The sequence below is a fragment of the Pelobates fuscus genome, chromosome 13 (genome assembly GCF_036172605.1).
Source record: "Pelobates fuscus isolate aPelFus1 chromosome 13, aPelFus1.pri, whole genome shotgun sequence".
Taxonomy (NCBI): domain Eukaryota; kingdom Metazoa; phylum Chordata; class Amphibia; order Anura; family Pelobatidae; genus Pelobates; species Pelobates fuscus.
In genome coordinates, this window is record NC_086329.1 from 80,933,749 (window position 1) to 80,958,497 (window position 24,749).

General features: G+C 41.5%; 2 protein-coding genes across 6 annotated transcripts in view; one reads left to right on the forward strand and one right to left on the reverse strand.

Annotated features, from left to right (window-relative positions):
* Positions 1–6,799: 6,799 nt before the first annotated feature.
* Positions 6,800–21,312, forward strand: USF1 (upstream transcription factor 1). Of its 5 annotated transcripts, none has more exons than XM_063440512.1 (11): positions 6,800–6,904; positions 10,228–10,287; positions 12,394–12,443; positions 12,698–12,816; positions 14,842–14,943; positions 15,113–15,308; positions 15,438–15,525; positions 15,852–15,910; positions 16,802–16,896; positions 18,630–18,758; positions 19,521–21,312. In XM_063440512.1, the coding sequence occupies exons 2-11, from the start codon at positions 10,280–10,282 to the stop codon at positions 19,608–19,610; spliced, it is 936 nt and encodes a 311-aa protein (XP_063296582.1). In that variant the 5' UTR covers positions 6,800–6,904; positions 10,228–10,279; the 3' UTR covers positions 19,611–21,312. The 5 variants fall into 5 exon arrangements, with proteins under 5 accessions (XP_063296582.1, XP_063296581.1, XP_063296585.1 ...); XM_063440511.1 differs by having other exon boundaries at positions 6,801–6,904; positions 10,214–10,287; XM_063440515.1 differs by having other exon boundaries at positions 6,801–6,904; positions 10,214–10,287; positions 15,438–15,492.
* A 1,988-nt stretch (positions 21,313–23,300) lies between these two features.
* LOC134582630 (immunoglobulin superfamily member 11-like) overlaps positions 23,301–24,749 on the reverse strand; it is an 86,073-nt gene continuing 84,624 nt past the window's right edge. Inside the window, exon 8 of the mRNA XM_063439293.1 lies at positions 23,301–23,684. Coding sequence (XP_063295363.1) covers positions 23,396–23,684 — 289 coding nt within the window. The 3' untranslated portion in view covers positions 23,301–23,395. The remainder of the gene's footprint in view (positions 23,685–24,749) is intronic.

Genomic DNA, 24,749 nt, shown 5'->3' on the forward strand with positions numbered 1-24,749 from the left:
CATACACCCTTTATATTTATCCTATTCCTCTTTGACAGTGACATACTACACTAGTCATACCTTTGTTCCATTCTTATCTTTTCATATTACAAATATCCAAGGACATTCCAAAGCGCTACTTCCGTCTTCTTCTCTGATAACATGATGCATGCCTAAAATTGTTTTTTACTTTTATTTAGATCCGTAAATCTAAACAGACACAAAAAGTGCATTAAACACCTAAACTGACTTTATAATCCAACTGTAAAACAGATTGGCTTGAATTATTAATGCTTTTTTAGTTCCTGAAGGGTGTTTGTTCCATACAAACAAAACAAAAAAGAGAATTAACTATAGCCACAATATCATTCGATTGTCAAATATAATTCGATTGTCCTAAACCAGCCGAGTCCAATAAACAGGTAGGTGGAAATAAAACAGCAGACAAATATGTACCCTATTAGACATTAGATAAGACGGGGAAATGGGAGTGCATTGGATTGACTAAAATCATCAATTTTGATGAGCTTCGCCAAGGCAGGAAAAGCAGTAGGACGGGTACCGGTGCGGCGAGAGCTGAAAAGCCAAGTGCAAATTGTCTTTAAAAACCCTCACAGATGGGAGGTCAGACCTAAAGAGGTATTTTCTAAATAGCAATATTACAAAAAATAACGTTAAGAATACATGTTTGTGTTCCTTTAAACCTCCCTTATGCTCCCACTTGACATAATGCAGATAAGAGCTGGTCTGTTAGTGAGTAATCCACATGCCCCCCATGCAGGTGGGCAGGTCACAGATAATCTTTCTGGGGAAGCAAAGAGTCTATATATTTCTGCCTAGATTAAAAGTATATACAGATGTGCTCACACGTTTGACCGCCCTGGCAGAAATTGTGAAATTTTTGCATTGATATTGAAAATATGACATCATGCAAAACATTTATTTTATTGAAAGATAGAGATCATATGAAGCCATTTATTATCACATTGTTGTTTGGTCCCTTTTAAAATCATAATGATAACAGAAATCACCCAAATGGCCCTGATCAAAAGTTTACATACCTTTAAATGTTTGGCTTTTTTACTGACACAAAATGTAAAAACACACAGGTTAAAATGGCAAAAGGGAGCCATTAAAAAGGAACACTATAGTCACCTAAATTACTTTAGCTTAATAAAGAAGTTTTAGTGTATAGATCATTCTCCTGCAATTTCACTACTCAATTCACTGTCATTTAGGAGTTAAATCACTTTGTTTCTGTTTATGCAGCCCTAGCCACACCTCCCCTGGCTATGATTGACAGTGCCGGCATGAAAAAAAAAATGGTTTCACTTTCAAACAGATGTAATTTACCTTAAACAATTGTATCTCTTTCTCTGTAAATTGAACTTTAATCACATATAGGAGGCTCTTGCAGGGTCTAGCAAGCTATTAACATAGCATTGGATAAGAACATTTTAATTAAACAGAACTTGCAATAAAGAAAGCCTAAATAGGGCTCTCTTTACAGGAAGTGTTTATGGAAGGCTGTGCAAGTCACATGCAGGGAGGTGGGACTAGGGTTCATAAACAAAGGGATTTAACTCCTAAATGGCAGAGGATTGAGCAGTGAGGCTGCAGGGGCATGTTCAATACACCAAAACTGCTTCATTAAGCTAAAGTTGTTCAGGTGACTATAGTGTCCCTATAAAGCTTTATTACCCACACCTGTGGCTTTTTCAATTGCAAATAGTGACTTTGTATAAATAGTCAATGAGCTCTCACGTGAATGCACTGAGCAGGCTAGATACTGAGCCATGGGCAACGCGAAAAGAACTTTCGAAAGATCTGCGTAACAAGTAAATAGAACTTTATAAAGATGGAAAAGGATATAAAAATATATCCAAGGTATATATGCGAGTGGTCGCATGCAGTATGAGCTTCTAGAGATCTAATACATTATATCCCGGCACCCTACACCCTAAGCAATATCTTGCACCTTGGGACTGATCTGTGCACACGGTGAATCCGACAAGGCACACTGAAAGCATCTAACATGTCGACGCAGCATGACTCTGTGGGGCCTAGTCGGGACCTCCTGGAGGCATTCAACGACATCTGTGAAGCCTTTAGGGAGCGGATAAGACTCTGTGCAGAAGCCGCGGCACCCCCCCATCTCAAGGAACGCAAGAAGTGTGAAGGCAGCCAAACTAACTACTTACTGCCCGCCAAAGGGAACAGAGGGGCCCCAGGAAAACACCCCGGTCAGCAGCGACATCCTTCTGTACAACCGACGCCTCTGCAGCCTAAAGAAAAGGCGGAAAAGACGCCCGCAAAGCATGAAGGAGCAGTGCTGCTCCCCACATGGGTACAGCACCCCGACCTTCCAGGGAAAGGCTACAAGGCAAACCTGTCTCTTTGCAAGTGCTGGCAGGGACACCCTGCATTTGTCCTGCCAGAGCACTCAGATGCAACTCTGACCTGGTCTAAACGCAATACCTGCTTGCCTCCTACGCACACTGACCTGCCGACTTCAACCCTGGCTTAAAGGCCTGGGCGTCGATTTCCAAAGGCATAGGCTGAATGTGGAGGCACTATGGGAACTCGTGGCCTATGACTAGCTACCTCCTATATTTCCATACTATCAGAAAGCAGCATAGCTATACATTCTGCATGAGATCGATGTTACCATATAAATATTGTGTTTTTCCTTTTTTTTTTTTATTGTTTGCTTTCCTGTATTTACTATGGGTTTCTCCCAACATACAACCCTGCAGACCTCCATGCTTTTTCAGACACACACCCTTAGAGAGTCCGATCCTGCCGCAGAGGGAGGTTACCCAGTAAAGTGAAGCTCATAGTTGCTAGACATCTCAAACCTTGTCTCTGTATAACTCGTGAAATAGGAAATGCCCCACTTAAGCTTGTTTCTACATAATCTTTGATTCAAATGACAGTATGTTTAATCCGATTCAGTCCCATATCTACCTTGTTTTGTAGCTGACATGTTGACTTACCACATGAGAAAAGAGAGGATTAACATGCCTTAGACCCAGTTACGGCATTTGACTGATTGCATTTTAATTCTAGCATAACTCATATCCCTGTTCAGTCCTAGTAGCATTGTTAATCCAGTATGTTTAAACTATGTTTAATCTAAAAAACTAAAAACAAAAAATTAGATTGATGCACGCAGGAGTTTATTACACTATTCATTTATCTGTAATCTTGTTCTGCAGCCAACCACAATAACTCCGTCTCTTTTTTCTGTATGTGATAACTTGCTGTCTCAAAAAAGAAAGATTGACAAAAAAAATAAAAATAAATATATATTTATATATATATCCGAAGCCTTGAAAATGTCAGTCAGTACTGTTCGATCACTTATCAGGAAGTGGAAAATTCTGGGATCTCTTGATACCAAGCCCAGGTCAGGTAGCCCTAGAAAGATTTCAGCCACAACTGCCATAAGAATTGTTCGAGACACAAAGAAAAACACACAGGTAACCTTAGAAGAAATACAGGCTGCTCTGGAAAAAGTCAGTGTGGTTGTTTCAAGGAGCACAATACGACGATACTTGAACAAAAATGAGCTGCATAGTCGAGTTGCCAGAAAGAAGACTTTACTGCGCCAATAGCACTAAAAAGCCCGGTAACAATATGCCCAACAACACCCTGACACGCCTCACAGCTTCTTTCACACTGTAATTTGGAGTGACCAGACCAAAATAGAGCTTTATGGTCACTACCAGAAGCGCTAAATTTGGAGAGGGGTCAACAAGGCCTATAGTGAAAAGGATACCATCCCCACTTTGAAGCATGGTGGTGTCTCACTGATGTTTTTTTTGGGGGGTGGGGAGTAAGGGGAGGTGGGTGCTCTAAAGGCATGGGGAATCTTGTGAAGATTGATAGCAAGTTGAATGCAGCATGTTATCAGAAAATACTGGCAGACAATTTGCATTCTTCGACACAAAGGCTGCGCATGGAACGCTCTTGGACTTTCTAGCATAAAAATGACCTTAAGCACAAGGCCAAGTTGACTCCCTAGTGGTTAGAGCAGAAAAAGGTAAAGTTTCTGGAGTGGCCATCACAGTCTCCTGACCTTAATATCATCTGGGGAGATCTCAAATGTGCGGTTCATGCAAGGCGACCAAAGGCTTTGCATGACATGTATGCATTTTACGGCTATATTATCTGCAAGAATTAGGGGCCTCATAGACAACTATTACAAAAGACTGCACGCTGTCATTGATGCTAAAGGGGGCAATACATTGTATTAAAAACTAAGGGTATGCAGACTTTTGAACAGGGGTCTTTTAATTTTCTTTCCTTGTTGCCATGTTTTGTTTTATGATTGTGCCATTTTATTGTAACCTACTGATGAATATAAATCCCATAAGAAATAAAATAAATGTGTTTTGCCTGCTCACTCTTTTAATTTAAAAATGGTCCATATATTACCAATTCTCCAAGGGTATGCAAACTTTTGAGCACAACTGGCACCCTGTAATAATCTACACCTTACATAAAAATATATTAGATAAATTATTATCAGGCAGCCCCAGCATGACACTCACATTTTTTTTATTCCCCTAAAAGTATTGAAAAATATAAATTGCAAAATGTATGCAAAGATAGATTTGGTAATATTCTCCAACTCTGATATATTCCCAGTTTAGCTGGTTTACCCAATATATTTAACATTTTGTAGTTTACTAAATAAACCCACAGCTGTATTCAGTGAAGTGTAGTAGTGTTGTTTGTAAGTATACTAGGATTCTCGGGGCCTTATTAACCCCTTAAGGACACATGACATGTGTGACATGTCATGATTCCCTTTTATTCCAGAAGTTTGGTCCTTAAGGGGTTAAAGGGATCCTATAGTGCCAGGAAAACAAAGCAGTTTTCCTGGCACTATAGAGTTAATAGGTCCACCTCTCCCTCCAGTGGTGCTGAAGGGGTTAAAATTAATTCAGCCACTTACCTGAATCCAGCGCCGATGTCCCTCGGCGCTGGGTCAGGCTCCGCCCACGCTCCTTAGACCTAATGCGCATGCGTGGTAATGGTTTTGTGCGCGCATTAGACCTCCCCATAGGAAAGCATTATATGGGGAAAATCTGATGCTGTAGGTCCTTACGAAGAGCGCGAGGATGTCTAGCATCAGATAACGGACCAAAAGTCTGTTTGGATTCCAGAAGCTCTGTGGTTGCCTTGTAGACAGCCACTGAGGGCAGACTTAGAGCTGCAAATGTAAACATTGCAGTTTCTCTGGAACTGCTATGTTTTACATTGCAGCACTAGGTGCAAAAGGGACAGAGCACCCTGACCACTTCAATAAGCTGAAGTGGTCTGAGTGCCTACAGTGTCCCTTTAACCAAATAAAAAAAAAAAAAAAAATGGTGGCATTTAGGCAAAGTAAGATTCTCAGATTTCAATTCTCAACTATTAGGTATACAATAGACTTGTGTAAAAGTTTGTTTGAGAAGGACTGTCTGAATACAATTCCTGTAAATCGTCGAACAAATCCATTCAGAATCATTTTACAGGCATACCCTGCTTTACATACACTCACTTTAAGTACACTCGCGAGTACAGACATACCCGCGAGTGTACTTAAAGGTGCCTCGCGAGTACAGACATTCCCGCGTCTCTTCTGTCCGCAAGTGAACAGTAAATGGAAGGTTCTATTCTCGCCAGGAGCAGCTCAGTTCAGTGTCATTGGGGCAAGAACTTATCACACCTTCTGACATGGCACAGGAGTAATCATCTCAAATTTATAACTTCTACTCCTAGCTGAACATATATATATTTTTTCTGCCCATACATTGTCCATATTCTGCAATCGGCTGCCATCCAGTTAAAGGGTGCCATTTTCTATAACTATGACTTAGCAGCTAAGCTGCATTAGCCACAATTCTGAGGATTCAAAGTTAAACCATAAATTCTTAAAGTGATGAAGAGGTGTTTCTAAACAAAGTGTGCAACTAAGCTGCTAACAAATACAAATGGGCACTGTACTGGCAGAAAATGGCCCAGTGGGCAGATTTATTTAACTTTGTTGTCAGATGAGTAAAACATTAAAGATATATGGTACAATCTGGAATGAGATTTTTTACTGTTTGTTTTAACTGAGTAAAAGCCCACTGGAAATCACTAAATAAATCTGCAGTTGCAGTGTCAATTATTCCTGTAAATGACTATTGCAATGCCGTACATGCACTGGGAAGTGAAGAAAAAGGTATTGCTTCACTTTAAGTACATTTTCGTTTTACATACATGCTCTGGTCCCATTGTGTATTTAAAATTGGGGTATGCCTGTACACATTTAAGACTGATCAGAAACAATTTGTTTTGGGCATTACGAACAGGACTTTTACTCAGATGAACCATCTAAAACACATTTTTGCTTTTTGTGAAAATGCCAAAACCTGCATTTCAAATTTTTAGGAAAATTGGCATATTGGATCCCCCCCAAATTAGCTACACTTTTCACCTAATTACTAACCCCCTCACTCCTTCTCTTAACACCATCAGAGGTTATAGGTGTTACACCCTCTCACAGTGATCTGTATTTAGGTCTGCATTCAGTTTACTGTTGGGAGTTTAGCTGATAATCTTCTCTACATTAATTTATAGTAAATGACCTTGAGTTTGTATAACGCATAATACATGTATGGGGAAATATTACACAAACACACATCCCAACCCACCCACTCCCTCCCTCACTGCTCAACAATACCGAGCTTACACCGGATATTGCGTGTTTTCAGTTTCCGCCCAAGAAAATTGGCCGCGGGGGGAGCGCGAATTTCCGCCAGGAGTAAAGATGGCGGTACACGTAGTAAATCCTACTTTGCGCCGGAGTAAAGATGGCGGAAGTGGGATCGCATTGCGCATGCTCGATTCTCCATGGATCGTTGGATCGGGACTTAGAGCAGCGAGGCAGGTGAGGCGATACATACATATATGTGCTGGTTGTCCTGGTCCCATGAGAGCCCGTGTCATTCCGGGGTGAGCGACGTGTGCGCGGTTACCGGGGAGTGCAGTGATTGGAGCCAGGCCTTTGTTAGACAGAGGAGGCCCAGCTCTGGGCCGATTAGCCTGCCTCACTGGGGGTTCAGCCCACAATAGGGTGACTGCTCGCTCAATGCCCCCTGTAGCATTCTAGCCGTCCCCCTGGTACTCGCTGCAAATCTGTATCATATCATAGCCTATCACAGTAACTGCCTCCATTATTCCTCTCAGATAGTATAAACGTCGTATTGTTATTACTACCCCCCCCCCCCCATTACTTCACTGCAAACCTTGTATCTGCCTCCTTGTTATATTAGTGCACTAATGTCACAGCTTCGTAATATTCTCCTGCAATATGGAAATTGCCTCCTTATTACACCCATTTATATGAACAGCTTCTATTTACTCCTCTGCAACATTGTAAGCGACCTCCTCATCATTCCCCTGCAACAATGCAACAATCCCTTTGTTACTCCCCCAGCAACATTGCAACTGGCCCCCAAGTTAGCCTTTCTGCAGCATTGCAACTGGTCCTCTCGTTACTCCCCGATGCAGCATTGCAACTGGCCCCCTCGTTATTCCCCCAACGCAGCATTGCAACTGGCCCCCTCGTTACTCCCCCGACGCAGCATTGCAACTGGCCCCCTCGTTACTCCCCCCCACGCAGCATTGCAACTGGCCCCCTCGTTACTCCCCCCCACGCAGCATTGCAACTGGCCCCCTCGTTACTCCCCCCCACGCAGCATTGCAACTGGCCCCCTCGTTACTCCCCCCCCACGCAGCATTGCAACTGGCCCCCTCGTTACTCCCCCCCCACGCAGCATTGCAACTGGCCCCCTTGTTACTCCCCCCCACGCAGCATTGCAACTGGCCCCCTCGTTACTCCCCCCCCCCACGCAGCATTGCAACTGGCCCCCTCGTTACTCCCCCCCACGCAGCATTGCAACTGGCCCCCTTGTTACTCCCCCCCACGCAGCATTGCAACTGGCCCCCTTGTTACTCCCCCCCACGCAGCATTGCAACTGGCCCCCTCGTTACACCCCCCCACGCAGCATTGTAACTGTCCCTTTCGTTACTGCCCCCCACCCCCCGTAACATTGCAAGTGGCTCCCTTGTTACTTCCTCAGCAACATTGCAAATGACCCCCACGTTACTGCCACCGCAGCATTGCAACTGGCCCCCTCATTAGACTTCCCGCAACATTGCAACTAGCCCCCTCTTTAGTTCCCCCCCCCCCGCAGCATTGCAACTGGCCCCCTCGTTACTCCCCCCTACGCAGCATTGCAACTGGCCCCCTCGTTACTCCCCCCCACGCAGCATTGCAACTGGCCCCCTCGTTACTCCCCCCCATGCAGCATTGCAACTGGCCCCCTCGTTACTCCCCCCCATGCAGCATTGCAACTGGCCCCCTCGTTACTCCCCCCCCCCCACGCAGCATTGCAACTGGCCCCCTCGTTACTCCCCCCCCACGCAGCATTGCAACTGGCCCCCTCGTTACTCCCCCCCCACGCAGCATTGCAACTGGCCCCCTCGTTACTCCCCCCCCCACGCAGCATTGCAACTGGCCCCCTCGTTACTCCCCGCCCACGCAGCATTGCAACTGGCCCCCTCGTTACACCCCCCCACGCAGCATTGTAACTGTCCCTTTCGTTACTGCCCCCCACCCCCCGTAACATTGCAAATGACCCCCACGTTACTGCCACCGCAACATTGCAACTGGCCCCCTCGTTAGACTTCCCGCAACATTGCAACTAGCCCCCTCTTTAGTTCCCCCCCCCCCCCCGCAGCATTGCAAATGGCCCCCCTCTCCACCCTCGTTACACCCCTCTGCAACATTGCAACTGGCCCCCTCGTTACTTCCCCCATGACATTGCAACTGGACGCCTCCCCCCATAACATTGCAACTAAGCAGTGAGATTGCAGGGGCATGATTTATACACCAAAACTGCTTCATTAAGCAAAACTTGTTGTGGTGACTATAGTGTCCCCAGCGAGAGGGAAGCCCTGAGAGTGGCGGGGGACCTAAGAACTATATAGTGCCAGGAAAACGTTTGTTTTCCTGGCATTATAGTGGTCCTTTTAATAGTATAAATAATAAACCTTTGTCTGTGAAATGTAGATTTAGCTACATATGCGAACATGTGCTATCTAAGTTGCTACAATCTTATCAATGTAATAACTACCCATATTTTATATGTTTTGAATGTGTCCCTCTTCGCTGACTTTATTTTGACTCCTAAATAGGTCTCCTTGGTTTGTAACTTGTGCACAATATTCTGAGCTCTTGACTGATCCGTTTTCCTGCAAGGCATACTTTTTATTTTATGGGGCACCATGACAGCTGCAGCTTTCTTTATTATTTTGATGATAAGGGTTATTTCACCCAAAGCCTGACCCACCCAACTCTCTTAACAGTCTTTTGATCAGAAACAGCCAGTGCCATCTAAATGTGATCAGATTTATACAGAGTTTTGGGTGCCAGGAGAAGCCTGTGTTTTTGTTGTTGTTTTTTTTTATACTTGAAGGAGCACTATAGCGTCAGAAACACAAACGTGTTCCTGACCCTATAGGGTTAAAACCACAATCTAGCCACACTGGTCCCCTCATGCCTCCCTAAAAATAGTAAAATCTTACCTGTATTCAAGATTGAAGCTGCATGCTTTGTTCCTGTTTCCTTTAGACCTGCCCACTGCCTACTGACATCATCAGAAGTGGTAGCCTGATCCAGTTGCAATGCTTCCCCATAGGATTGGCTGAGCCTGACAAAGAAGCAGATCGGGGCAGAGCCAGCACAATTCAAACACAGCCCTGGCCAATCAGCATCTCCTCATAGAGATGAATTGGATCAATGAATCTCTATGAGGAAAGTTCAGTGTCTGCATGCAGAGGGAGGAGACACTGAATGTTTGGATGCATTTTAGGCAGCCATGACCCAGGAAGGATCTCTAACAGCCATCTGAAGTTATCACTAGGCTGTAATGTAAACACTGCATTTTCTCTGAAAAGAAAGTGTTTACAGCAGGAAGCCTGAAGGTAATGATTCTACTCACCAGAACAAATGGAATAAGCTGTAGTTGTTCTGGTGAATATAGTGTCCCTTTAAAATTGTCAGACAAAATCCAGAAGACGTTTCCTTCTACCATATCCACTTCATAACGTTTTAGTAGTTACGGTTCTTATTGTGTCCTTTGTAAATTTTTTATATACATAGATACATACAAGTGTTGCTTTATTCAAGCAGTGTTTGTTTTCCAGAACATAGCAGGCAGCTCAGAAGATCTCTTCTGATGTTTGAAACTCAGGAGAAATGAAGGGGTGAGTTTCATGGCTTCGCACTTTAAAGAGCCCCTCCAGGTGCTACATTTACTACTATAAGCTTGTAAAAAGTACTTGTGATTAGTTAGTAAGATCATGAATCAGAAATATGAGAATTCTTTTATTTTTTTTATTTTTGTCCTCTTTCTTTTCCTGTTTTTACCGATGCCTCTATCTGTCTTGGGTCACAGCATATTCTTTTATCATAGAAGTTGTTACATGTTTGTTGCTGTTTTCCTGTCTACTGTGCACATCACACATTCCCCAAAGTATTGGGTATCTGGATTACTGTTTTTCATCTACCTTTCATTCCTTTACTTTCACTCGCTCTTTACTGATTTATTCTCTTATCGCCATCTTTTTTTTTTTTTTCCTCTCATCTCTCTATTTGATTTGTTTTAAAGGGACCCAACATGCTGACACAAGTCCTGTTTTTATCTTCTTATAAATTTATATATGCATTCTAGCTGACTATAAAACATATGTATTCTGTTTTTTTGTTATGCAGGAGTCAGTTTTTAAAAAGATGTTTTTGCACATGTGTAATACATTACAATAAATTAATGTTTATTAAATGACCATAAAGACTTTGTTGGAATTCCACTAAAATTCCAATCCAGTCAAAAGATTTAAAATGGGGACTACATTGTCTTATGTATTTTTAATACGCTTGACAAAAAGGCAGAGACTGTCAAGCCCTCAGTCATCATCTTCAAATGACATCAGTGTTGTATGCTCATTCATGCGCAAGAGTATAGTACTAATGTTGACTTGCGGCAAACAAAGCTAAAGAGGACCTCGCAGAAGAAGATGGTGGCAGTCGCGAGGAACTGATGCAGATAAGTAAAACTTACCATTCCCAGCACTTCGTGACCACCTCACGGCAAGTGGAGCAGTCACTATCTGTGATCTTTGCAAAATATACAAAGACCCAAGTAGATGACAGAGCTGCTTTAAAGGATCACTATAGGGTGAGGAACACAAACCATGTATTCCTGACCTTATAGTGAAAACCCACCATTTAAGTGGCTTGCCCCCTCAGAATGGCTTAATACTCACCTTATTTTCAGCTCTCCACGGGTCGGCCAGTTCTGGCCCCACCCCCTTGGTGACATCATAAAAGTTGCCGATTTTCAGCCATTAGGAAAGCATTGGATTGGTTAAAATCGGCGAGGGGGTGGGGCCAAACAGCACCACCTCATAGAGAAGCATTGAATCAGTGCATCTCTATGAGGAAAATTCAGTGTCCCCATGCAGAGCGTGGTGTTGCTGAACGGCGGGGCTGCCTACTGTGCAGCCCTGAGCCAGCAAGCCCCTCCAGCGGCCATCTGAGGAGTGGCAACTTGGAGGTGTCCTTAGTGGCAATGTTTGCATAAAAATGCCTGAAGGGAGCTATTATACTTATCAGAACAACTACATTAAAGGGAATCTCCAGTGCCAGGAAAACATATTTGTTTTCCTGGCACTGCAGGACCCTGTAGTGCCCCTCTTCCTCCCACCCCCCATCCCATGTTGCTGACTTACCTGAATCCAGCGCCGATGTCCCTCGGCGCTGGGTCAGGCTCCGACTACGCTCTTTCCCCCGCCGTCAGCTGGCAGGGGAGACCTAATACGCATGTGCGGCCGTCGGTGGGGGAGACCTAATGCGCATGTGCGACAATGGCTGCACATGCGCATTAGACCTCCCCATAGGAAAGCATTATACATAGGAAAGCATTATACACTGGAGGTCCTCACATAGCGTGCGGATGGCCAGCGTCGTTTTAAACTACTTTTCGTGTTCTATGAACACGGACGTCTCCTCTAGTGCCCGTCTAGTAGACAACCACTAGAGGAGGACTTAACCCTGCAAGGTAAATATTGCAGTTTATGAAAACTGCAATAATCACATTTGCAGGGTTAAGGGTAGTGGGAGTTGGCACCTAGACCACTCCAATGGGCAGAAGTGGTCTGGGTGCGTGGAGTGACCTTTAAGCTGTAGTTCTGGTGACTATAGTGTCCCTTTAATGGTACTATTGAGTTTTAGATGATTTGTGTGATCATAGCTGTGTTGTTTGTAGATTGCATCATCCTTTTTAATAAACCTAGCTTATGAATATCTTCCAGACAGCAGAAAGCGGCAGAAATTGAAGAAGGAAATATCCGAGTACAGGAAGGTGAGTACTTGTCTTTCCTTGGGTCTCTACTATGATACCACATTCTTACTGCCTTTGAGGCAGACAGTCTTGCCACAGAAGAAGGATTTAGACAAGTCATCATGTGATCAAAGTGAGACACTTGCCATGTATTAAAAACACAAAGCATATCTGTGGCTTTTTAAGTCTTGGACTGGGCATTACAGATCTAGAACAGAGGTGGGAGAGAAACCTGTTTTTCCTTTTCTTCTATTAACTGATTTTATTCCCATAAGGTGCAGTAGCAACTGGAGAAGATCCAACAAGCGTAGCAATTGCCAGCATCCAGTCCGCAGCCACATTCTCTGATCCTGGAGTAAAATATGTCTTCCGCACAGAGAATGGTGGAGCACAGGTACTAAATCCTTTAATGCTGCACATAACTTATCAAATATTTATTCCAAAATGGCTACATAAAGGGAAATACGACCTAAAAAATGTATAATTTCTGCTTTACTTGTACATCTTTGTACAACTGTTTTGATCACACTTTTTCAGTCAATGGATTTAGTGCTTTGCCATTTCTGGGAATAAAGTGAATTCGTACCTAGAGAGGAGGGTCAAATGCTTATTAAGACCTCAAAATCTGGATGATATTGCAATACAGCTTTCAAATTAGCTTGAATGTAGATCAGGCATCTCAAACTCTGCCCCATCTATTGCTGATCTACAGTTCTCACAATTCAATGTCGATCTCTTGCATGCAAAGAATTCTGGTAGTTATAGGCCATAAACTTCAAAGGGGGGGCAGTTTGGGATCCCTAATTTAGGTAATGCCTGGGAGAAAAAGGGCAAAAAAGGAACTATAGTGCTAGGAAAACAAACTCTAAAGAAAGAAACACTGAAAGAGCTCTGTGAGATGGAGGAGGAGCACCAGGAGAGTGCAGTATCCCACAAACCAAGATTATGGAGAATGAGACGAAGCTGTTAATGGTCAAAGGCAGCAGAAAGATCAAGGAGAATTAGGATAGAGTAATGGGCACGAGATTTAGCAGCAATTTAAATTGTTGAATACTTTGGTCACAGCCGTTTTGACAGTGACTAGGGAGGAATCCTGACTGACGTGGGTCAAGCAGAGAGTTTTATTTGAGGAACTCTGTCATTCTCGCATACACAACTCTCTCAAGGATTGTGGAGGCATATGGCAGTAGCGAGAGAGAGCGGTAGTTGGACGGGGAGTTGGGGTCAGGATTGGATTTTTTCAGAATAGGGGTTACGGTTGCATGTTTGAAGGGTCAAGAAAATGTTCCAGATGAAATGGAGAGATTTGAACATTTTAGTGAGAGGGAGACAGAGCGCAGATGAGATATGATGGAAAAGGATTGAACGGACCGGAGCAGAGCAGAAAACTCTTCTGCTGTAGCTGGTGCGAATGAGCATAGAAAAGCGGAAGGAGTGGGGTTGGGGGGAAGTATTGGTAGGGGACGGAGAGAGATCTCTTCCCTGATTGTAGAAATCTTATCAGTGAAATGAGTTGCAAAGTTTGTGGCTGACAAGGTGGTAGGAGGAGGGGGAGCAACAGGGCAAAGAAGAGCATTAAAAATGTAAAATAGGCATTTGGGTTGGCCGGACCGCGTGCCTACGAGGGTGTTTAAGTAGTTTACTTTTGCAGAGGAAAGAGCCAAACTGTTGAAGTGCAGCATAAATTTATAGTGGAGGAAGTGGACCATCCCAGCTTTTTGCATGCAGCAGTTTAATCAGTCTAGATAGAATAGCTGCCTGTGTTTTGGGGGGGTTTGTTGGGGGAGGTGAGTTATATTTATAAGCCATCTCCAGCTACCTTTCCTCACTTTCAGCAGGCTGTCTGTACTGCAGAGCCTGGTGACACAGTATTTTTTTTTTCCACCAACACATTAAGAATGTGAAGTAGTTGAAGGTCATTTTTTTGGGGCAGTGACTTTTTGCAGGTCTGCAGAGACTGCTGGCATTTATCGGTCAACTTCCCTCCCAATAGTGCAGGGAGATTGTAAAACACTATAGCTAACAGCCAGGGTGTCTCCAGGACAGCCATAGTAGATTTATGGGAGAGCACGTACATTTATCTCTCTACTGTTCATACATTTTAGATGTGTAGACCCACTTAAAAAGGTTGAGTGGTCAATAACTGATGGCGCTTTCCTGGCTGACAAATATTGATCAGCGCTTTCCAGGCTGCAAAGTATTGATCACAAAATCAATAAAGAACATCAGTAAAATGCAATAGCTCACTTACAATTTTAGCTCTGATATATTTTATACATTGGAGCACAATTGGAGATATATTGGTTATATGTCTTAGCAGGTGTTTGATTTTTGTATTTTCTTTTTAATTGCCTCCTGATTTTCTTTAGTTTGGACATTTTTTTCAGCTTATATGCATTGTCTGTTACGTTTTTATTAGGTAATGTATCGTGTAATACAAGTAGCAGAGGGTCAGCTTGATGGGCAAACTGAGGGCACAGGTGCCATCAGTGGATTCCCTGCCACCCAGTCCATGACCCAGGTGAGTGAGACTTTTTGTCCATTAAGTCAATCAGTTATGTGATTGACGTGTAATTAGTTGGGATACCGCAGTAAGTGTGTGTGTGTGTGTGCGCATGTATGTATACAAATATATGTGTGTAGATTGTAAAGCAAGTGCCGAGTAAGCCCAGCTGTTGTTTCCCTGTTAGGCTGTTATTCAAGGTGCTTTCACCAGTGAGGATGCGGGTGAAACGGATGCATCGGGTGCAGAAACTCACTATACATATTTTCCTACTACTGTGGCGGACGCCAGCACGTCCGTGGGAGCTGGAGCTACGGCCACCACTGTGGTGACCACACAGAACAGTGAGGCTCTCCTGGGACAGGCTACATCCACAGGTGCAGGTGAGAAATCCTTCTATCTAAAATTACATTTGTTACATGCCTAGTTATTATGAGCTGTTCTTATGTTGGATAATTTCATTCTCTCTATTATTTCTTCTTTCTAACTCCTTTTCCTCTTCTCTTTGACAGGTCAATTTTTTGTGATGATGTCACCACAAGAGGTTCTCCAAGGCGGATCACAAAGGTCTATTGCTCCAAGAGCCAACCCCTACTCACCGTGAGCATTCTCACCAGTGTCTAGTTACTTTCCCCTACACTCTAGATTCCATCTACTACAATAAATTTATTCCAATAGCATGATACAACATACATGTATCAGTGAATAGAAACCAAAAGCATGCCCCACATCCACCAAGATACACCGTACTCGCCCAGTTTTCACCCATATTGATTATTGACATATTTTATTTTTATATGGGTTTAATGGATTTGTTCTCTGAACTTATCTTTATAGTAAATGCTTTGGTAATCTGCAAACTGAAACTGGTGAGGTGATCTTAGAATGAAGGGCACTATGTTAACTTTTTTCAGTTTTTCTTGCAGTAAGTCTGACGGCCCTCGCACTACAAGAGATGAGAAAAGGCGTGCGCAGCACAATGAAGGTATGTACAAATGCCCATATTGTGATGTTTCTTTCATCTTGAAACAAATCTTATGTGGCAGGTCTCTCTTATATTACTATACTAGTCTATGAATAACTACCTCTAAATTGTCAAAATTCCAGCAACATTGATATTGCAAAATTAACATTGCCAAATTATCTTTGGCTGAGAGCACTAGACAAAATAGACAGTGTCGTCCAGGGTGGATGAACTTAGAAACATAGAATGTGATGACAGATAAGAACCAGTTGACCCAATCTAGTCTGCCCAATTTTTTAAATGCTTTCATTAGTCCCTGGCCTTATCTTATTGTTAGGATAGCCTTATGCGTATCCCACGCATGCTTAAACTCCTTCACTGTGTTAACCTCTACCACTTTAGCTGCAAGGCTATTCCATGCATCCACTACCCTATCACTAATGAATATAGGCAAGATGTGGGCCCTCCTTCATCGTCGGAAAGACATCGGGGACCCTGGGTAGCATAACCACTACAACACATTTAAATTCATTTATGAAGTGTTTGGAGAGACTATGAGGAGCATTGTGACATTTATAAACAGCCATTGCTGAAATACCAATAGATTTTTATTTTTTTCCTAATCTGTGTATATTCAGCAACGTAATGTGCGACCAATTTAATATAGGAGCAAAGTTTGTGCTCTTTGAAAAGTTATAAAATATTGGGATATAGTGGTAACCAAAAAACTATATCACACATCCGTGTGCGCTTTACCTTTTCCTTTGTATTTTAAAGCTGTGCTCCTGCCTGCAGGTACCAGATTTAGCTGCATCTGTCTGCAGGAAGCCACTGTATAGTGTACTGTATCTGTCTTCAATAAACTATAGGATGTGTCTTTAAAATAGCTCCTCTTAACTCTCTGGTCCTCAGTGGAACGTCGACGTCGGGACAAAATTAATAACTGGATTGTGCAACTTTCAAAAATTATCCCTGATTGCTCTATGGAAAACACTAAATCTGGACAGGTAAATATAAGGTTCTGGAGTGTGAAATTTATATTGCTAAAGGCAGGTATGGTCAATGTGCTTTGCAATGCATGCTGGAGCATAGGATCTGCAAAATCTGTACACAGGCACAGTGAGTGAGCTGAAGGGTAAAATTAGCAAACTCTTCACTTTCATTTATGTTTTATAATAATTCAAATGTACGCTGATAGGATGTCCTTAAGAATTGGTGTCTTTGTGGCTATTATTGGCGCTGGCATATTTCCCAGTGCTTTACATTTGCAGAAAGGGGATATTTGACAAGTAAATGACATAGAAAAATTAAACAAGTAAGATGAAGGCCCTGCTCAAGCAAGCTTACATTCTAAGCGGAAGGATTGACGACACATAAGAAATAGCAGCATGTCAGTGGGGAGGAGGCACTGATAGATAAGATGCCCGAGCAAGCAACCAGTGGAACGAGAGAGAGAGTAAGTTAGGCTACGGAGGCGAGGGAACTGAGGATGTCAATTGTAATGAGATTAGTGTCACCCAGGAAGATGGTAAGTTTTCCTAAATAGATGTGCTTTAAGTGACTTCTTAAAGGACTAATGGCTAGGGCTGAGTCTCATGGCATGGAGTAGGGAATTCCAAAGGAACGGGGCAACCCTTGAAAAATCCTGTGAACTAGAGTTGGCAGTGCGGGAACAAGCCGATGTCTGGATAAGGTTTTTCGAAAGAGAAATAGAAGAAATGATTGGCAAAGGGGTGAGGCGTTGGAGTAGCGGTCTGTCAGGAATATGAGCCTAGCCGCAGCATTACAGATTGAAGAGGGGCCTTGTGGGTATTTGGAAGGTCGATGAGTAGTGAGTTGCAGTAGTCAAAGTGAGAAATAAGTGCATGAACCGTGACTTAGCAGTATTTTCTCGTGATCGGTGACAATTTGTTGGAGCTTCCGACTAGCTCCAAGTATTTTGCACTTTGGCAGTATAATCCGCAAAATACTTGGAGCTAGGTGGAAGCTCCAACAAATTGTAAGTGCTTTTTTATATTCCTTTCACCTATCACGAGAAAATCCAACACTGTATGATATTCCTCTTTTTATTTTGCATATTCACTGACTGTCACTCGGACCCAAGTAGTAGCAAAAGGCGCTGCTACCGCATCACTATCCTACACCATACCAACAAACAGAAAGATGAGACTCTGGCTCCTGTAGTTCTAGCTGCCTATCTTTATTTTATTTTTAATTCGCGCTAGAAATCCTGTTTATCAGGTTTAAATTAATGTCAGTAAGTTTAAGTAGCAGCGGACACGGAGAATGGCAGTAGATTTCATGGTTGAGAAGGGGAGATGGATTGTAATGATTCAATTTGGGGGCAAAATGTATGCGAACGGGAAGATATCCAGTTAGAGAAGTTTTATAAATTGGTCACTTAATCTGTAAGAAAGTAGATTATGTGACTGTTATATTTTCTCAATTTTGTTTTTACATTTTTAAAGTCTGTGAACTAGGATAAGGGCTTTGATGGGGTAATGCTTATACATAAATTCATGCTTTCACACAATTCTTTTCATTACATGATCACAAATTCACGTTTAAATAAAAGTTGGTTATCAAATTTCCTTTATTCAAAAATATTAGCCATCAAGAATCTCTGATACTAATTTTGCTCTTGTGGCCCAGACAATGCTGTCAGTTTGTCCTTGTCGCTGGTTACTAGAAAGGTGATAATTGGAAGAGCTGCGTGACTTATGAATTATTTTTTACTTAGAGTAAGGGTGGCATCCTATCCAAAGCATGTGATTACATACAAGAACTGCGCCAAAGCAACCACCGCCTCTCTGAGGAATTACAGAATCTGGACCAACTGCAGATGGACAACGAGGTGCTGAGGCAACAGGTCAGTTGGCATGCTGGTCCTACTCTGCAGATGGGCTTGGGTTGTTATCTCATTGTACATGTGGCTTTGGGTTAGGCATATCTGCTATATATGTATTGGGCAGGATGCTGGTTCATGACGCCTCACCTTCCTTTTCCTTTGGTTCCTTTTAAAGCAATGAAAAATTCCCTGAATTCTTTATTATTGCAGTGGTTGGTAAAACCCAGTCTTACCTAGACTTTTAAAAATGAATTATCCCTATAAATATTTGCATTAAACACAGTTGTGTTTTTTGTTTGTTTTTGTTTTTTAACTGCATAAATGTTCAAAAACCACTGCAGTGAAGAACATAACTGCTGGTTAATACGGAGTTACCTTTCACATTAACACTTGATGTCCTGAACCTACCTAATAATAATAATAATAGTTAACTATTGGTTTGGATAGAGTTTTAATATATCATTGTCTATATTTATAATCAGAGTGGGTGTTCCATGGCCCCTGCAGGCTTGCAATGGCAAGTAACGTTCAGGTTTGTCTAATTTTTAACCCTGTATAGACATATTTAAAATGTGGGTTAGTGCGCTCGCTCTCTCTCTCTCTCTCTCTCTCTCTCTCTAAAAGTGTTTTTAAATAAAACGATTACAATCTGTGAGATTTGAAGTCATTGTTTAGTGAATAAGTGAGTGCGCTGGATTGTGTATTTTGTATTTTATATTTCTTTTCGAGAAGCATTTGCATTGTGCACTCTTTCTACTAATTATTTTTAATTCTTTTCATTAGGTTGAAGATCTGAAAAACAAGAACCTTATTCTGCGTGCACAGCTACGTCATCACGGAGTAGAGATCATAATTAAGAATGACAGCCGCTGAGCGGAGGAGCAGATTCTGGGGCAGGGGGAGGCCTACTTTACTCAGCTCTTACAGCAAAGGACCAAGCTATATTCCTGGCTCTTCTGTGACTTTATCCGATTTGTGCTCCCCTCCTGTTCCCCATTCCTTAGCTGACTTCTTTTGTTTTTGGATACCCAGATGAACTCCGATAGTGATCTGTGTTTCTAAAACAATGTAAATATTCTCGTCAGCAATAAGTCAAGAAAAGGGTGTCTCTTTCCCTGAGCTGAGGACAACTTCTCTAGCCTGGATTCTGGGAGGTGATATTTGGTCCTTTTTACAAGGATTTGTAGAAAATGTATATTTCTCCATTTTTTTTTACGTGTTGATGTGACTGCTCCTCCTTCTGTTGGAATGAATGCCTATTTTAGTTTGTTTTAGGTTTAAATGTCATGTACAGTAACTGCATAATTTTCTCTCTATTTACTACCTAAAGCCTGGGCAGGCCTAAAGGCTGGCATTGGTCAGCAGTGATAACCGTTCCTATTATGCTACCTTTTTTTATTTTTTTTTGAGCAAATGTCCCACTGTGATAAAAATGCTGCGACCATTACAATTATTGGGCTGTTTTTTGGGTCTTCCAAGTTAGCAAAGACTGTTGTTCATAATAGTTTCATGGGTACATATTTTACATTTTTATTTTTGCTTGTGTGTTTTATTATCAAGGGTAAGTGCTTCTGCATTATGGCATCCAAATATCAGTATAACCCCTTTTGATATTACGTTTCACATCTGGAAAATGTGGTCTACCTTTAAGTATGAAGTTGGATTCATTGTGCACTGTTTTGGATGGTTTCTTGGCTCGAGTGTAAATTGTCCACTCTAAAAGAATTGCTTTAAAAGCAGTCTTTAGTGCAATGGTTTCATTATATAATTCAATATATAAGGCACTTGTATATATTGCACTTAATTGAACTTAAGTTACGTTTTGGGTGAATCTGAAATCAGGGTGGCCATCTGCTTTCTCTCTGCTGTCTCCATTTACAATGGCAACAAAAACAAAATCGGGTTTTCTTTGTTCGTTTAAATGATGTGAAAAAACAAGTCATTTTTGGTTTGTTTTATTTGTGTGCTCCCTTATTAATTGTGGAACCCTTACTGATTTAGTCTAGCAAATTATTTTCTTATTCACTAAATTCCTAACTGTAATGAATTAAAATCAGAATGGCAAGATGACTGGGAATTCAAAGTTAAAGGTCCCCCCAAAAAACTTTAACATTTTAACTTTGTGTATATGCCTCTGCAGTCTCACTGCTAAGTTCTCTGTAATTTAGTAATTTAATCACTTTATTTATGGGGCCCTAGGCACACCTCCCTGCATGGGACTTTCAGAGCCTTCATAAACAATTCCTGTAAAAAGTAATCTAATGTTTAAACTTCCTTTATTGCAAATTCTGTTTAATTTTCGTATCTCCTACTCTGTTAATAGCTTTCTTGACTCTGCAGGAGCCTCCTGAATGTAATTAGAATTCAATTTACAGAGCAGGAGACAACTTTGAACCCCTTAAGGACCAAACTTCTGGAATAAAAGGGAATCATGACATGTCACACATGTCATGATTCCCTTTTATTCCAGAAGTTTGGTCCTTAATGAGTTAAAGTAAGTTACATCTGATTTGAAAATTAAACCATTTTGTTTTCATGCAGGCTGTCAATTCAGGCGAGGTGTGGCTAGGGCTAAATAAACTGAAAAGTAATTTTACTCTTAAATGGCAGTGAATTGATAAGTGAGACTTTAGAGGCATGATCTATTGGTATTTTGGCCTTTAATTTAAAATTCACTTTGAATTCCTAACAATTCTTGCTTTAGTGAATCTATGATTAAGGCTAAATTGCAAAAAAAAATCCAGTTTGGATTTTATTTCTGTACAGTTTGGTGTTTTATGAATATACCCCTTGGTGCTTCCTTGCCAGCAATGACGGTTTTGAAATTCTGCTGGATGTCTTTAATTGTTTTAATCAATTATAGAACATACTCCTGTTAGAGAAGAGATCGGTGAATATGGTGGGAGAACATGTTAATAGAATTCACATTGAACTCTCCTTGTTACAGAAGGGGTTTCTAGGATAAGAAAAAGGAGGCCATTAAAGTTAAGTAGTTGGCGAAGACTGTTTAAATAGATTAAGAATAGCTTAAACCCTCATAGATTTTATGAATATGGGGGGGATAGAGTGATAAGATTGCAACCAGTGCTCTGGAGATTTATGCCCAAACTTACAATAGTGTACCCGTGTACCTTCATTGTGTTGCGCACGTCTTTTCTCATCTTACATGGGCTGAGGGCCGTCAGACTCATCCAGGCAGCAAAAATATAAGAAAAATCATCTTATGGCAAATCTCCTACCAAGCCTCTGCACAGAGAAGCAGTATTAGGAAAGGTAGTGAGATTCTTAGTGTGTCTGTGTTGCGAACTTGCATTTGTAAACTGAATAAAAATATTTAAAATTACATTTATTTACCTAAAATCACTTCTAATTGTAGGTTGTGTTGTTTTGGTTTTTTTTGTGAAATGGAAACTATCCTGAAAAAAAGGTAATGGTCTGGAAAAAATCCTATTGCTGAAAGCACTTGCACATAATCTTTTTTTATATTGCCTCTGTATGCAGACACTCTTCCTTGCTCTTAAATTCCAATCCAAACTATAATATTGGGTTTAAGCAGAACCAACCAACGGAATAAATCACTTTTTTTTTTTTTTTAACAAGCTTTCTATACTGTATGTGAATTAATCCATCACTGCTCTACCTTAGCTGACTTCCTAAATGGTGTGTGAAAGAATCCATGGCTGCTTTATCGAACAAAGCTTCATATACATTGCGTGAATGGACCCATTTGCATGTTATCTAAACAGGCTTCTGCTGTGTGTGAATTTAATACATTGCCGCTTTATCTAAGCAAGCTTCCCCATGCTCTGTGTTAATGAGTACCTAACTAATAACCTCATTTAACCCCTTAAGGACACGTGACATGTCATGATTCCCTTTTATTCCAGAAGTTTGGTCCTTAAGGGGTTAAAGGGATCCTATAGTGCCAGGAAAACAAACCTGTTTTCCTGGCACTAAAGGCTCCTGGAGTGCCCCCCCTCCCTCGGGGCTTAAGAGGTTAGAACCCTTTCAGCCACTTACCTGAATCCAGCGCCGATGTCCCTCACCGCTGGGTCAGGCTCCTCCCAGTTGGTGGGGGAGACCTAATGCGCATGTGCGGCAATGGCCATGCGGGCATTTGACCTCCCCATAGGAAAGCATTATTCCATGCTTTCCTATAGGGAAAATCTGACACTGTAGGACCATGAGGAGCCACAGGGGGCAGACTTAGAACTGCAATGTAAACATTGCCGTTCTCTGGAACTGCAGTGTTTTACATTGCAGCACTAGGTGCAAAAGGGATCCTGCATCCGCACTACTTCAATTAGCTGAAGTGGTCTGGGTGCCTACAGTGTCCCTTTTAATAGCCTATAATGATGTGTGTATATCAGCCATTTTCCTATAATCTGTATAAATCAATCCATCAATACTGTATCCCCGTACATTTCACATAGCACTTTGCAACTGTGTGTTGAATTGTTCCATCACAGCTTTTACAGGAAACTGATTATACTGTGAATCCGTGACATCATCACTGCTTTCTAACCAAATTTCTTGAAACTTAAGAAAGTAAGAAACTTTTTTTTTTCCTTTCTGACAAGAATATTAATCCATTCCCACTGCTGCTTTTAATGATGCGAATAACTCAATGCCTTTTAATTAGTGCTATTATGTTGCTGTTAAACCAGGAAGCCTGAATTTGTAGGATGGATAGGTGTTGGCTCAGGCGTGCTATAGGAGTCCTCTTCTTCACTCTCTGTGGTGGAGTATTGCTCTATGTTCCTAGATGGCCTGTAATCTGTTGTTAAGGAAACCTGGCTCTGTCGAATATCATACAGGATGTGCGTGGGAGGCTTGCCAGCCTGGCTGCTTAACACCCATAATGGCTTAGTAGTTCTGATTGATGTGATCGGGTCATTGACTGAGGTCTTTGTTGCACGAAGATCTCTTGGAGAGAGAGTGTCCATCCTGTGAAGAGGGGCATGTGAGGTTGTAAATCCCTGATTTGCTGAACAGAGATAGTCATGAGTTATTGCAATTCAACTCTTTTGTAGTGAGACAAATTATATACCGAAACAATTTCTTAAACATGCACATCATGAAAACTGGCCTAGTGGTGGCACAGAGAATACTTCCTTTAAATCGAAACTTAGCACTGGTATATGCAACTTGTAGTGATCTGTTCAACCCACAAGGCATAGGATGCTCGTTGCTTCCAAGAATGGAGCCAATGCATTGTGGGAATATGTTAATTAGGCTTTCTTGAGCTGAATGAGACATCAGAGAGGAAGATGACATTTTGTTATCCAAGAGATGGGTAGGCAGATTGTGTACATAAATTACAGCTTTCCAATATATAACACTGAAACTCAAGACATGTAAATAATACATATTGCAAATTTGAAGTCTGCTCTGACGAAGATTATTCTTGCCTAAAAATCACAAGGTTAAGGAAATCAAGCACTATATGGGCCAAACTTGAAGATATGTTTCTTTTCTGGTCACATTTTATTTGTTTTGCTAAAAACTAATCTCAGATGGCTTTGTTTACTGAACAGTGCATTTATTAAGCATTCAGCCTGGCTGGAGATTTATTTTATTTGCCTAAATTTTGTGAATTTCTTTTTCATTTACTATAAAGAATTGTTAGTGAATACAAGCCAGAGTTTCTAAGTAACAGATAAGAGCATATGGATTTTTTTTTATTTTTTACTTTAAATAATAACCCAGAGACTGCCAAAGGGGATTGCAGGAAATTCTGTTTTGTGCATTTAAATTATCACTTTCGAATAAAATCTCATAAAATGTTTCTTTGTGATGCTGCTTTACCTTGCAAACTGAAGGAACGAAATGCTGGGTTTTTTGCGTGGCTTTTAAGAAACGAGCAATTTTTTAGTGCAAAATCAAACTGGCTTTAAATATGTACATTTACTCTAGAATACTAATTGAATAAATAAAATTATATATATATATATATATATTGCTAAATACAAATACACACACCAGTCAAGCCATAAGACGTGCTTTTCCCAC

Excerpts from the sequence above, each read along its gene's own strand:
- USF1 (XM_063440512.1), top strand. Across the intron at positions 14,944-15,112 it reads CCACCCAGTCCATGACCCAG|GCTGTTATTCAAGGTGCTTT; the intron begins GTGAGTGAGACT and ends TTTCCCTGTTAG. Across the intron at positions 15,309-15,437 it reads GGCTACATCCACAGGTGCAG|GTCAATTTTTTGTGATGATG; the intron begins GTGAGAAATCCT and ends TCTCTTTGACAG.